The sequence below is a fragment of the Coenobita brevimanus genome, unplaced genomic scaffold, assembly GCF_032717465.1.
Source record: "Coenobita brevimanus isolate Jiangsu-jjx unplaced genomic scaffold, ASM3271746v2 jjx.HiC_scaffold_2612, whole genome shotgun sequence".
NCBI lineage: Eukaryota > Metazoa > Arthropoda > Malacostraca > Decapoda > Coenobitidae > Coenobita > Coenobita brevimanus.
The window spans coordinates 98,012-113,414 of record NW_027643558.1 but is presented as its reverse complement, the minus strand read 5'-3'; the positions used below and the strand labels follow the sequence as shown (position 1 = coordinate 113,414).

Sequence of the window (15,403 nt, the reverse complement as noted above, 5' to 3'; positions counted from 1 at the left end):
TGTCATTAATGTTTATCCACCTACCAGAGTAAGTTAGCTGCTTTTGTTTATAAAATAATATGATTTTAGACTAAAGGGGCAATTTGACTCAGGCAATTTGCCTTGGCACTTTGGGGCAATTTATATGCTGCAACTTCATCAGTACTATCTGGACAGTTGTAAAGATTACATCGCAGATTTCAAGGATAATCTTCCAAGTACAGACTGAGTACATGGCTTCCTGAAGAGACATAAAAGTCCTGCTGTCCTCCAGGATATGCCAAAATATTTTGAGGAAGCAGGCTGCTGTCTCTGAAGAGGTCATAGTGGCCAACTTTAAAAAGGTAGAAGACAGCCTTAGGGGAGCACCCCCTCCAAACATTATTAATTATGGCAAAACCAACATCACGGATGATCCCACGGGAAAGCTCCGGATATTCAGGTACGGTAAAAAACATGAGGAGATTATCATGAATACGATGAAGAGTTCAACATCTATCATGTTTTCCATCACTGCCAGCAGCAAGTACCTTAGTCCAAATATTGTTTCCAGGGCTCAATGCTAGCAGCTGTCATGGATTGAAGGAGGACCAATCAACGTATATAACCAAACTTCTTCTGGCTGCTTCGATTCGAATTGAAGCAGGGGGAGCAGAGAGGCGGGCCTCCTGAAGGCACACAACTAATGGACAGTACTGGGCAAGAAGGCATCAAAGGTCGGAGCAACTTGAATGAAAACCTCGAATGTTTCACTGAAGGAAAGCCCACCGAGTCCAACTGCCCCACATCAGGTGTTGATAAACATAACTCCCCCCCCCCCCCCAAATATGCCTTTTCTGTGTTTTTCTATGTTGAATCATTTGTGTTTCATTACCCATACAGTAAAGCTTTTTAAGTGCCCTAAATGTTGCACTACAAACCTTAGTGCAACAAAAAATAGCCAATCGGTGAGTTGAACAGCCCACCTTTCGGTGCTTTTTCAGTGAGAAAAAGCAGGGCATACATTGGATCAATCTTACCTTCCTTTGATATACAGCAATCCAGTCTGTCGACGCAAACCACTTGTGATTCTTGATATCATTAACAGCATTCTTGAGGTTTCCATACCACTTGGTCAGGTCAACCTGCAGTAGATTCCTTAACAGATCCTTCAGGTCAGAAGAGAAGTGACCAGGGAACTGCACCTGTAATAACAAGGTTGTGATTAAGTTAGAGTACATCTTGATGAAGCTTCCCAGCCTCTTTCACCTATGATGATGGCCAAGTGGTGGGTCAATCTGATACATCACCAAGAAGACTCATTCCTACCTCAAAAATAAGGTTTATCATATTTCATGCAACCACAACTTAGTGCAGGGAGGCCTAGTTATACAAGAATCAAGTGTTATAATGCTGGCATGTACTGGGCACTTTCTGGCATTACAAGTACTGAAAATCCAAAGTTACAATGGCCAGTTGAGAATCCATGAATCAATTAAGAGGCCTACATAATGAAAACTCAAGACATGCACAGCTGCGAAGCTAGCTGGACAAAGTGTGGAATAACATGACACTGATGTCTTGGGGGCAAGTTTGTGAGCTCTATGCACCCCTCCTTCCCACTCTTCCACAAGCTGCCTCACTCTCATTCTCTCTTGCACTCACTTTGGTCATATTTGGTGTAAAGGGCTGTACGCACAGGTACGGTATTATCTAAATGATCGACTCTATTGGATACCTTTATGTGAAGCTACAGAATGTGGTGAACATTTTTTGGCATATCAGACAGAGCCAGGATTCTGGGGACTTGAATGATGGGTGAATGGAAATGTGGCCCATTGGACTGGGCAAACTTGGGCTCTCTGGATGTTGCTACATCTCAGCCTGCCCTTGAGTGGGAAAGGAGGTCCAGATGATGATGATGATAGTGATATACAATGAGCTCGCTCTGCTTCTTACTTCATGCCTTCCAAACAGTGGTGAAGTGACAGAAGGGCAGCTCAACCCCAATGAACTCAAACATTTGTACCGTATACTGTTCAAGTACAGTAAGTGTACATATACAGAATATTCCTATACTATTTTCTCTTTCATTCTGCTTCCATTACAGTACTTATACATTATTATAGGTCAAATGTTATTGCTATATGTGCTTTAGGTGTAACTAAATTTATTCTTGTTTAAAACTGTCATACATGGCAGTGTAGGTGTAATGTGGTGGTCAGGAACCAAGTCTTTTTAAAGGTAATGTAATTTGATGTACAAGCATTCACTTAACAAGCTGATTTTGGGGTAACTAAACTATAGTACTCATAACTCTGTGACCTCCCTGTATTCAAGTTGTAGGAAAGGCCCTGTTCTGTCAAGTGAAATGAAACTGAGTACAGTCTCAGAACTTGCTCCGAGTGATAAATCATACGTATCATTTATAAAGGCTCCAACACACTTGCAATAATAATTACAACAAATAGCTGGTGCTTCAGTACTCCCCATGTAAGGCATAGAAGAACCTGAGGCTAGGCTACTGTGGTCCACATCATTAATGCCACAGGAAGCTACCCTGTTTCCTTGCCAGAGTTATGTGACAGAAATACCTATGGACACTTCTTGGGTTGAAACCATCGTTGGTTAGTGAATATTCTCTTCTGATCCAAGACCTCTATCAATCGAGCAACTGAGGTGTCTATTAATAATAACAAATTATACCATACACTGGGCTCTAACTGAATTGTAATGGGACATGAGTCAAGAATTTTCATAATACAGTAAAAGTCCTCTACTTCGGCCTCCAATAATCTGCAAATCCCAATAATCTGAATTTGTCAAGGCAAATTTTTTTTATTTTATCTGGTCTTTTTTCAAAATTTTCAGGGCTTTATCTAAGGATTTATCTGGCTTGGACTTGCTCTTGGCCTTGGATGTACCAGCATGAAACTATTCATCTTCACCTCTATTGTAGAGGTGAAGATGAATAGTATGACAGGTGGGGTGGGGGTTAGGTAGGGGTATGGGGGAGGGTCGGGAGCTGGGATAGTGGCAGGTGGAGCTTGTTTCGTCCCCCCCTCCCCTCTTCCCTGGGTATACAGGGGTAGGAAGGGGACACCCCTGGGCAGGAATTAGTGATTGTGAGTGTACATATGAGTTATTTAAGAGGAGCCTGTGGAGTCACATGGAGAGACAGGCTGACGAATGAGGATATAAAGGAGCATTGTGGTGTGGATGTGGATGTGATAGGAAGCGTTATGAGGAACACACTGAGGTGGTTTGGCCATGTGGAGAGGATGGAGGGTGAAAGACTGATGAAGAGAGTGTATGTGAGTGAGGTGGAGGGGGGAAGAGGGAGGGGGAGGCCGAGGATATGGAGGGATGGGGTGGAGAGGTATATGAGAGAGGGGGGTGTGAGTTGGGAGCAGGGCAGTGAAATGGCGGGGGACAGGGCGACTTGGAGGCGATTTGTTTGTGGCCACCCCAAACGGGATTGAGGCGTCAGGCAATAGATAGATAGATAGATAGAGTGTACATATGTCTAATGTTTTCAGAGGTCCCTCCCAATAGTCCGAAAAAACCAATAGTTTGAAAGACCCTCGGTCCCCTGCCATTCGTATTACTGGACTTTTGCTGTATGTGTAATCACAAGATATTATTATTAGTTTACACAGAAGCTGAGGGTTAGGGGGCAGAGACCTAAAGATACACAATAGAACTTTCAAATTTAATACTGCATAACATGAATGTTATTGTTAACACCTGTGAGCTCTAACGCAATTTACATTATTTCATCATCATCATCAAACTGAACAGTTATATATTCTGTTTGTTGAAAGGACATCAGTGAAGGAAATTTACCTAAAATTACAAGCATCTAGTTTATATTCAGGCATTTCTACAATTTATGTACGAGTTCTGGAATAACACAACTATACTGATATTTGTATAACTATAATTGTTTTACTCGAACCTGGCCTAAAATTGCCATCTCTCCAACTTGATTACTGAGTTCTAACAAGAGACTGACACTAGAATATGACGCTAGTCATGAAGAAGTGCTATGAAAAGACTGCAGAGCCACTATATTTTATTCTGCCACTGAATTATGTGAAGTAATCTGCAACAGGGCAAAAAGCTGGGCCAAAGTAAAGTAAAAGAACTGTAGTGCATTAAAATGGTAAAAACTGGCAAAGCCACTTCCCTGTTAGCAATCAACCTTGAGGGCAATCTTTTTCTGTAGATTAGTGTATACTTAAAAGCAAAATGGAATAACAAAAAGGATGCTTTATGAAGAGGACTTAATGTATTCTTGTATATACTTCCATGACAAAATTAATTAATGATTCACTGCTATGCATCCTTATTTCTTTCTGTATTACTTACATGTACTGCATTACAGCAGCAGCATTGTATCAGTAGGCACACTTTTCACTATCTCAAACTTACATGGCTGCACTAGACTTTTCCTGGATGTACTGGATTGCAGTTCAATATACACATATAAAACTGATAGTATGAGCACATGTGAATGGGGGAAGGAGAGGGGAAGACTGAGGATGAAATGCAGTGATACAGTAAAGTGGTACAAGTACACTAAACTCTCAATTATCTGTCATCACAATTTCCGTCCCATTACATTATCTCATGCTTTTGGCTCAGTTCTGTTAAAACAATATCTGGCAAAATTAGGCAACATCCAGCTCAGAAACAAGAAGCTATCAGTGGTACGCTGCACTTTTCAGAGGTAATGTGTATCATAAGGCTCAGACACCGGGCTCAATCTGCACAAAGGCAGACCCCAAAACACACACAAGACAATCTTGGCTGTAAGTCTTGCCAATAAACAGAAAACTGCTGGAAAATGGGTGTCTACTCTATGGAATTTCACCCCCCAAGATACAGAAAAGTTGAAAGTATTTTTTCATATCTTTAATCTATATTTATTTTCATTGCATAAAAACCTAATGTCACTACATTAAATCTTTTTAAATTAATTTTTTAATATTATCAAGTTTCAGTTTTCTGCTAAACACTCCTCAGGAAAATCCCAGATATAGCATGGTTCTTACATTCTTATGACCGAGGGTATGGGCTAACATGAATTATATTGAGTGTATGCACCATATTAAATGGAATCAGGTTTCTATCTGTCATAAGTAAAAAGTTATTATCCTCTGCAAAGTGTGATGGTGTGCCAGGTTGCTCATATTCGCTCTGTTGTCCTTACTCCGACAGTAGACTTTGCTTCGCTTGCTCACTCGTAATTATACCTGTATATGATTACTGTTTATATTACTTATGATATGTACGATTAAATTATGTACTGTATTACTGTACTACATGTACTGTGTCAATACTGTACTGTATTTTATGTTTAATTTTAATCTTTTACTCATGGGTATTACAGTCAATCCTCGTAAATCAAGTGTTCAATAATTACGGATTCATAAATCAAGGCTAGGTGGCCATCAGACTGCTGCCAACCTTAAATCACTGCTAAGTCACGAAAATCGCGGATCTAGGCACCCAAGTGGGCCTTTTCTGAGGAGAACCGTAAACCGCGGCATTCAAACTGAAAATCGCGACCCAACAAACAATCACCGCGCGTCCCTGGTGGCATATGTGCATACTAATGCAGCCATGTTGTTGCTCTTCTTGTCCCGCCAGTCCGCACACTACAGACCGTTGCCGTGGAGTACGAGGGTTACCAGCCTTTTTGTGCAACTTCCCCCCACCTCCTACCTGCCAAGGCCCCTCCCGACCCCCCAATGAAGCGCTCTAAGCAGTATGGCGTCAAGAAACTGCCGCAGTTGTTGTACAGTCAACGTTTGGAGCTCACTTGTCGTGTTGAGAGGGAAGAGAAGTTTTCAAAGCTGGCAAAAGAGTTTGGGAAGAACAAGTACTGAGAGGTTCTAAGTTCTTCCCAACACCACCCCACTCCATTCACTTAAGCAATTTCGTCATAGGATTAAGGTGAGATCCCTTAACATGGCTTATTTCTATTTAATACATGCACTGAATATTCCTAAATTTGTACGTTTGTGTTTGATGGTGCCTAGATAGGTGTAGGTAGGGTGCTGTGGGGGCGGGTTGGCCAAAGTCCAGACCCAAATTAATTTTTCACATAAAAGTTATTATTCATAAATCACGGCAGTGGTCCTGACTCAAATTGACACGATTTAAGAAAGTTGGGTGTATTGTAGGAAAGTTTTTAGGATAACGGGTCAAGACGGATAGCTTAGGGTGGTGACATATTATCTGGTTCAATGCCCAATGGATAGCCAACTGGAGGTACCGACGTAATATCCGGCATTTTGCAGTATCCAGCACTGAGTTTTGCTGAATTACACTGGATATTTGAGAGACTTATGTTTACGAGAAAAAGGAATGTGAGCTGGAGATGGCAGTCAGATAGCTAAAAACAGGATAGTATAATGGCAATTCATTTATTGCCACCCCCTACAGGATTAAGGCATCTGACAATGAACTGATAGATAGACATAATGATATAATCAGTGCAGTTAACCTTTTGCTTAAATCAACACTGAGTCTTCTTGTAATTAATCCAATATACACAACAGCAAGACTTTACTGTGTGTGTGAGTGTGCATACTTTTTATCTACTAGCATGTATATATGCTGGTATAGCCTATACATTTTTTAACACATCAATGTAGGATACTACTTGATTAACAGTGCGACATGATGAGCATAATAATGACGTCTACATAGTCTTACTCCTGTTGGCATGTCATAGCTCTTACCTTCCCTGATACAATTTTTTCGTATATTTGTATGGGCTGATCAGCAAAGAAGGGTGGGTATCCAGCAGCCATCTCATACACAAGTACTCCTAAAGCCCACCAATCCACTGCCTTGTTGTAGCCCTGTCAAGAAAGAGCCACAGGTATTAAAACACTATGTTCTTGTGATGAAATTATTACACATGATTGTTGTAGTATATATATCCATCCACCTTTCCATCATTTAACACTTCACTGCTCCATCACACTGGCCCATCAAATATATATTTACTTGTTATATATATATATATGTGATTACCACCCACAATAGTAAATGGTGTACATTCATCAAATTACTATCTTCTCATACAACAAACAGAACAGCATATACAGAACCAAAAATGAAGGAAAATGTCTATTAATAATACTGTAGTTATAAAATTTGTTGGTAAACTGCAAGAAGATGCTACAGAGAGACACCTTCCACTGCCAGATTATATAAATGTCCCTTAAATCCATCCCTGTCCTCTGAAAGGAGGATGGTGGAGTGCAGGAAAAGGGTTACTTCAGCCTGCAGTTCACTGGGACATCCAGATGAGTCTGGGGCCACATTACAATGAGTGACAATGAATGGCAATTACTATAATTGTAAATTATTAATGTAATGTAATATACATATACTTATTAACCCTTTGGAAATAACTTAGGCATTCCAATATTTACTTTGGCATTGTTGGAGGATTATTCAGCTTCTTTATGGATATGGGGACACCATATTATCTTACTTTAGCTACTGTCAGGCATTCTCATTCAGCAAATTGAGGAACCTCAACCCAAAGGGGTTATATAAATGACCGAAAAGCAGATGAGCTTTCCACTTATTGCTTGATGCTGTGGGAAAGGTGGTTTTAACAACAAAACCTCCAGGCATTTTCATCCAAATTAGGCAGTGATCCCTCTTATCGAGACATTTCTCTTTCCCTCCCTCATGTGACCTGTCACTTCATTCCCCCAACTCACACTTCATCTACCTCTTCTATTACTGGTTACCTCACTCTCATGCAACCTCCTGGCAAATCTTTACAATTTACTTCAAAAGGCTCAGCCTCTCAGAGCATTTTTTGCTGTTTTCACATTAAAACCTCATACCATATTTCTCATTAACTCTTTCATATATCTAAGAATCATACAAAAACTAACAGACATAAATACTGTAAAGCTATTGACACAGTACCAAGACATATCCTGATCATCAAATACCTGGAGATCAACATGGAAGACAATAACAAGAAGTGGTTAACCACCATCCTCTCAGGAAACATATCCAAGTTTTCAGCTTTGAACAAAGATTTTTATTTAGAATATTCCCCAGTGGTGTTCTATAGGGCTCAGTCCTTTCACCCTCACTTTTCAACCACCTCCTTCACAACCTACCAACTCTTCCCCCTTTGATGACTTGACAATACCTTCACTGCACCCCAAAACTCAAATGCAGCAGGAGAGTTCCAACATTACCTACACTTACAAGAACACTGGCTTCAATAAAGCAGAGTGACTGTGTCACTCAACTCAACTAGCACACTCATCATTAAGGACAAACATGAATCTCAAACATAACCCACAGCCACTGTCCCTAATTAATCACTCAAAATTACGGGGTTTACTCTGGATATATATATGAAGTTTCCTCAATGCACTTGCAACATCAATGCTATGGTGTCTTGTTGCTGTTGCTGTTGCTTACCCTCGGTCCACCTGACCAAGTAGATCTGTTGACTGCAAATAAGCAACCACCTCTACGGGGTCATCCCACAGATTTCATCCACCACTGATGTTGCGTCTGCATCTCCGGGATGCGTGTGCTGCACAGTGCTCCATTATGTGTGTTATGTTGTGTGGACCTATTCTACAAGTGGGATACATGTCATATGTGATTATAACTAAATCAAATATAAACTGATAACTTTGGAGGGCTGGGTGATGTCCTGATCTAAGCCTAGCTAGGTCATCTCGATCAGCCCTTCCTCTACAATAATTCCACCACATACCTTTCCTACAACACTGAATATACTCTACAATAATTCTTCCACATACCTTTCCTACAACACTGAATATACTTATGTCATGACGAGTTTTGCACTTAATTCATTCACCTTTATACTTGACGTCTCTTTGCAGGCAACAGAATGTTCCTTTTGACTATGTTCTTAGTTTTTTACAATATCACTTCCATTAAAGAATGAAATCGAGTTAAAGATGAGCAAAAATCCCAACTTTTGCTCTCTGTTTAGGAAAAAGCTTCTCCTTGGAACATATGCATTTCTCTTCTTCCTACTTCTTTTCAGAAAATGACTTAAATTGTGAGATACATTCATATATCCATCCATCATCCAATCCTACGTCACCCCATGAGGAGCATAGGAACCCTGGGCTAGGCAAGTTGGTCCTGACATTTAAGATGAGAGTGACCAGTCTTACTCATCCCTCAGTGGCATTACGTAAACAATAAACCCCAACCACCCCTTGGATATAAACCTACAGCACACAGGCTCAATCCAATTGGAGCACCTTAATTACCCACTAAGCCACCAGATGCCATAATTTGGTTATATGGTTACCATCCAGCGTAGTAAATGGTTCCCTGGTGTACAGGAAATAATTTGGTTTGTCATTCAGTGCAGAGTTACCCATAAGCAGAAGGTAGAGGAAAGAATGAAGGAAAGAAAGACAGAAGAGAGAGTGTAAAGTCACCCGTCTGCAGAAGGAGAAGGAGAGTGAAGGAATGAAAGACAGAAAGGAAGGATGGAAGAGAAGAATTGGCAGACACCCAAAGAAACACTACATCAAGTGAGTGGATGGTGAGTCCCCCCACCTACCATAAAGAGAGACATTCCTCTTCAGTGTCTCATTAAGTTGGGTGGCCATATACGACACATTCTCGAGCAAGATACCACAATTAACATTGAAACTTGCATATCCTACATCAATATGGCTCTAGCAAGTTATGAGGATAAGTACCATGCACATATTAATGCCTTACATCAGCAACAGATCACAGAATATTTTCGCCAACACCCTCAGCCACAGCCGAACACTGAACCTCACCGACAGCCAGACCTTGAACGTCATCCTCAGCCAGACCAAGATCCTCAGCCTGGTCCTTCAATACAACCAGAGCCACAGCCAGGGATCTCTTCACAATTTGAGGGTTTTGACTACAATGCCTTCTTGGATGATCTGGACCAGCAGAGGCGGAATGTTCTGCTATGTAAGCAGCAGGCACGTGAGGTGTTTGGTTGCCATTAACCCATCCACAAGCCTCAGAACCCTTCAAATCACCCAAGCCTCCATTCAGCCTCATAAAGGTAACTATGATGGTCTTTTATGCTGTCTATTTGTTCTTTACAATGTTGTGGATGTTATGTGTTTTCATGTTAGAGCAGTGTTTATCTATCTATCTATCTATTGCCAGACGCCTCAATCCCGTTTGGGGTGGCCACAAACAAATCGCCTCCAAGTCGCCCAGTCCCCCACCATTTCACTGCCCTGCTCCCAACTCACACCCCCCTCTCTCATATACCTCTCCACCCCATCCCTCCATCTCATCCTCGGCCTCCCCCTCCCTCTTTCCCCCTCCATCTCACTCATATACACTCTCTTCGTCAGTCTTTCACCCTCCATCCTCTCCACATGGCCAAACCACCTCAGTGTATTCCTCATAACGCTTCCTATCACATCCACATCCACACCACAATGTTCCTTTATATCCTCAGTCGTCAGCCTCTCTCTCGACGTGACTCCACAGGCTCCTCTTAAATAACTCATTTCCACTGCTCTCACTCTTGACTTGTGTCCTTCCAACAACGTCCAAGCTTCACTTCCGTACGTTAGAGTTGGTATCACAATACTGTCATGTAGTAACTTTTTCACTTCCATGCTCACTTCCCTGTTTCTTATCACTGCTTTCAAGGAACCAGCAACCTTTCTTCCCTGCTGTACCCTTTCAAGCACTTCACCCTCCAAACCTCCATCCTTACTCATCACACTACCCAAATACTTAAACGTACTCACATTTTCCAATTCCTCACCATCCAACCTCGCTGTACATTCACTAACTTCACCTCTCTCAAAGACCATCACTTTACTCTTCCCTACATTCACCTTTAGGTTCCGTTTCTTACACACTCTCTCAAACTCATCCACCAAGCCTTGCAGCTCCCCTTCATCTTCACTCAACAACACAGTATCATCTGCAAACAACAGTACAGGGAGTTTCCAAACACTATCCTCTCTCACCAGGGCCACTCCAACATCCAGTGTTTGGTAAGAAAATTTATGCAGAGCTATAATAGGCAAAAAATGTAGGTAGATCGGCCACCCAATAACCTATCTATCTATCTATCTATCTATTGCCAGACGCCTCAATCCCATTCGGGGTGGCTGCAAACAAATCGCCTCCACGTCTCCCTGTCCCCCGCCATTTCACTGCCCCACTCCCAACTCACACTCTCCTCTCTCATATACCTCTCCACCCCATCCCTCCATCTCATCCTCGGCCTCCCCCTCCCTCTTCCCCCCTCCACCTCACTCACATACACTCTCTTCGTCAGTCTTTCACCCTCCATCCTCTCCACATGGCCAAACCACCTCAGTGTATTCCTCCTAACGTTTCCTATCACATCCACATCCACACCACAACACTCCTTTATATTCTCATTTGTCAGCCTGTCTCTCCATTTGACTCCACAGGCTCCTCTTAAATAACCAATCAGAATTATTCCCACTGATTCTTCAACTCAGCTATCACGCATTTCTGCTATCATGCGTAGTTGCGTAACCAATTAGCCACGATAGCAGGGGGATGGGTGTACAAGATACTGAAGTGCTACATGTGGAATCGGAGAAGGACATTGGAGTTATAATAGATTCTAACCTGAAATATGAAGATCAATTAATGGAAAAAGTTAATAAGGCTAATGCGATGATGGGACTGACCAGCAGAACTTTTCAATTTCTTGATGTTGGATCTTTTGTCCCACTCTACAAATCAATGGTTCACTCTTAATTTGATTTTGCCAGTACAGTATGGCAACCTTATTCCAAGGGTTTAATAATAAAACTGGAGTCAGTTCAGTAGAAAGCCACTAAGCAACTTCCTGGAATGAAAGACCTTCTCTACCCAGAAAGACTTACAAAGATTGGACTGCCTAGTATGAGGTACTGCATGTTGTGGGCAGATATGATAGAATATACAAAATTCTTCATGGTTCTATGATCAAACAGCTTGCGACGTCATAAATCTTAGGAAGGATACCAATCAACAAATGGAAACAAGAGGTCGCAGTCTCAAGTTATACCTGAAACCAGCACTCACAACAAAGAGAAGAGAATTTTTCATTTTGAGAACTGTGAAAAGTTGGAACGGTTTACCAGAGGAAGTGGTAAAGGCAGTAAGCCTAAACAGTTTTAAAGTAATTTAAATAGTTTCTGGGAGCACCTTGAATTAAAGTATGATAATTTCAAAGCTGAACCCAGCAGCATCACACAAGTACCAAAGGCTCCTGAGTCCAGCATAGAGAAACCATATGGATCCTGTGCTGGAAATTAACCTTAAGTAACTCTAAGTAAGTAATCAACCTACCTTCTCTTTTCCTAAAATGTGTGATGCACACAGTCATGTTCATTGCCTTCCCAAAACTCGAGTAACCCTTCCCCTTCCTCATTTCTCGTACCATATTGCCTTCTGATTTGTCCACTCACATATTTATTTCACCACATCTGCATCAAAAAATAGCTTGAAAGAGTCCAAAGGCGACACAGCTTCAGATCCACTGATAGCTGGGTTCAGCCCAAAAAATCAGTCGTAAATTCAGGCACGTGGTTGGGACGTGCGTCAGTAAACACACTGCTTATCAACTGCCAGCCACCTTCGATTTCTTTTTCATAAATATCATCAGATTCATCAAATTCACCACTCTCAAGTTCTTCACTCGACAAATCATTGACATCCGAGTCTTGAGCCGACAGATGATAATCCTCATCACTCAAGGAATTGCGAGATTCCTCAAGAATGCTCTGTGATTCGGCCATAATTCACTGTGGAGGGTGCAGCAGTACAGTCTCCTATGATACAGCCAGGACTGATCCTGGTGGGATGCAGAGTTACTGTCCACCATCCCATCAATCACATGCCCTCCCATATATATATATATTGGGACTGGCTGAATAAAAAAGTGGGTGGGCAAAGTGGGTGGAGCTTATTTTATCCCCAGTAACATATACGATCCAATATGAAAGGCCCCAGCACAATAAACTAAACCCTCTGCTGTCTCCTTTGGTGGCACTGATATATGATGACACAGAGGCGTCATAGTGTGTCCGCACTGGAGGGTTATGATGATGTATAAGCGTCATCGTGGCGAAGGGGTTAAAAGTGAGTGATACACTCCTCCTACCCAAGCATCGTTCCATCCCATGTCATGGTAGGTGATCACCCTCTTATTTACCACTTTGTACGCTCTAACCGTTTTTGGTGCCCAATTATGTTCCTAGAGGTTGTATGTTTACTACAATTAATACTGGGTATGATCTGGGGGGAGGGGTAAAAAATTTTTTTAACAGGTACAAAAGGGGGGCTTTGGGATAATTTTTGGGCTTTATCCAACCAACTGGCCTTACAATAGGGATTTCTATGGTACCATTTGGGCAAATTCCATTTTCACAAAACAGTTCAATGATACAATGGCTGCATGACTGGAGGGGCCAGTGTATTGTATTACTATTTCAGATTTTGATATTCCTACAAGATTGCAATAATGCAGACTTAGATAAGTGAGCAACATCATAAATATATCATTCTTTCCTTGTCCATCTGCCTACGGGTGACTTTATACTCCCTCTTCTGTCTTTCTTTCTTTCATTCTTTCCTCTTCGTTCTGCCTGTGGGTGACTCTACACTGAATGACAAGCCAAATGGTTTCCTGTACACCAAGAAACCATTTACTATGCTGGGTGGTAACCATACAACCAAATTTTGGCACCTGGTGGTTTTTTAGTGGGTAATTATGGCGCTCCAATCACACTGAGCCGGTGAAGGTTCATATCCAAGGGGTGGTTGGGTTTTACTGCTCAAGTAATGCCACTCAGGGATGAGTGAGGCTGGTCACTCTCATCTTAAATATCAGGACCAACTTGCCTAGCCCAAGGCTCCTACGCTTCTCATGGGGCAACGCAGGATTAGATGATGGATGGATAAACAATAAACTAAGCATTCTGGGTCATGTATGCACACACATGGAGCATAGTATTATAGCACCACATCAAAAGCATACAGAGCATGAAGAAAGAGGCAAGATAAATATTTTGAGGTTAATAGCCAGTATTATACGGAAATTACAGTATTATTGGCTTTAATTATAAAATTATATACAGTACAGTGCATGGTCCAATGTCTGATGATATTCTGGGGTAATGCAAAGGGTGATAAGGTACCCACATAGGTTTATTGCTACTGCAGGGCCCCTTCGGGGGGCACAAACAATATTCGCTGAAATTCAGTATTTGAGGGAATCTCTGTGATGTAACCCCCATAAAAAGGGAGGGAGCATTGTACTTCTATGCATGTTCATCACATAATTCTGTGTGATTGCCACACATGAAAAACGGGGTCCAAATTCTTTGGACCCTGCTCCTGAATCTGCCAGTGATGTGAAGTACAGCACCCATGTGCAAGGCTGCCTGCCACATAAATCTCTTTTTAATAGCATTAGGTCAAAAGTTTTTCGTACCACTGACACTCCTTCTCTTACTCAGTTTTAAATTCGTACCACTGACACTCCTCTTACTCAGTTTTAAATATCACCAACTCTCTTACTTTCAAAAACTTCCTTCTGTCTCCCTCAAAAACTTCCTTCTGTCTCCCTCTCTCTTTATTGAAACTGCAATGTCCCATTACTCTCCCAGTGCTATCACCATTAGTAAGGTCTCTGTTCTCATCTCTCAGCTGGCATGCCTCCATTTAAGTGTGAACACAGCACCCAACTGAGTACATCCTCTCACCTCTTTTCAGCCCAACTCTCTAATTCAAGAGTTAAACAGCATTCTCAGCTTTGTATGTATACATTAGGTAAACTCTGAAGCAATCCTCCCTCATGTATTTCCTCCATGCCCACAACCTCCAACTTTTTTTAAATGCAACGTATCCATGCACCTCAAACAGAAGAGGTCATGATTTTGGCACTCTGGTTTAGCATTCTCTGGAAGGGATAATAATGCAGACCTTCAGCTTTTGGTTTCTTCTTTAATCTGCTTCATTTACTTTCTTTATAAAGGCTCCAACATGCCTGCCTGCATCAGCCTTGGCCACCTAACAGTGGCTCTCCACACTGCTTGATCTCTTGCACCCTCTCTCTTCAGTCTCTTAATCCTGAGGTCACACTCTGTGACCTCATACTGTATATGAAAAAATGTACAGTATATGAGAAAAGCTTCTTTCAGCTACACATCTGGTTGAACATAAAAACAAGGCAATATCTGGGGACTAAACAATTTCATTCTTATTAATACTTAAAGTCAGGGACTTATTACCTCTTTGTTGGGCAGGGGAGGTTTTCCTCGGTGATAGGACTTTATGGCCCTCTGTTAGGCATGGCTCTCTCTCAGCTGAACCATAATGTCTGGTAATAACGTCTTCAGTACCATGACATACTTTTAAT

General features: G+C 41.6%; 1 protein-coding gene across 1 annotated transcript; it reads right to left on the bottom strand.

Moving 5' to 3' along the window:
• Window positions 1-551: 551 nt before the first annotated feature.
• On the bottom strand, window positions 552-9,580 carry LOC145389924 (cAMP-dependent protein kinase catalytic subunit alpha-like). The gene is made up of 4 exons (XM_080265036.1): window positions 9,566-9,580; window positions 6,711-6,833; window positions 999-1,163; window positions 552-647 (listed from the first exon to the last, which is right to left on the bottom strand). The coding sequence occupies exons 1-4, from the start codon at window positions 9,578-9,580 to the stop codon at window positions 552-554; spliced, it is 399 nt and encodes a 132-aa protein (XP_080121162.1).
• Window positions 9,581-15,403: the final 5,823 nt, after the last annotated feature.

Excerpts from the sequence above, each read along its gene's own strand:
- LOC145389924 (XM_080265036.1), bottom strand. Across the intron at positions 1,164-6,710 it reads AAAAAATTGTATCAGGGAAG|GTGCAGTTCCCTGGTCACTT; the intron begins GTAAGAGCTATG and ends TTGTTATTACAG. Across the intron at positions 648-998 it reads TTGCTGTATATCAAAGGAAG|GAGGCCCGCCTCTCTGCTCC; the intron begins GTAAGATTGATC and ends GTGTGCCTTCAG.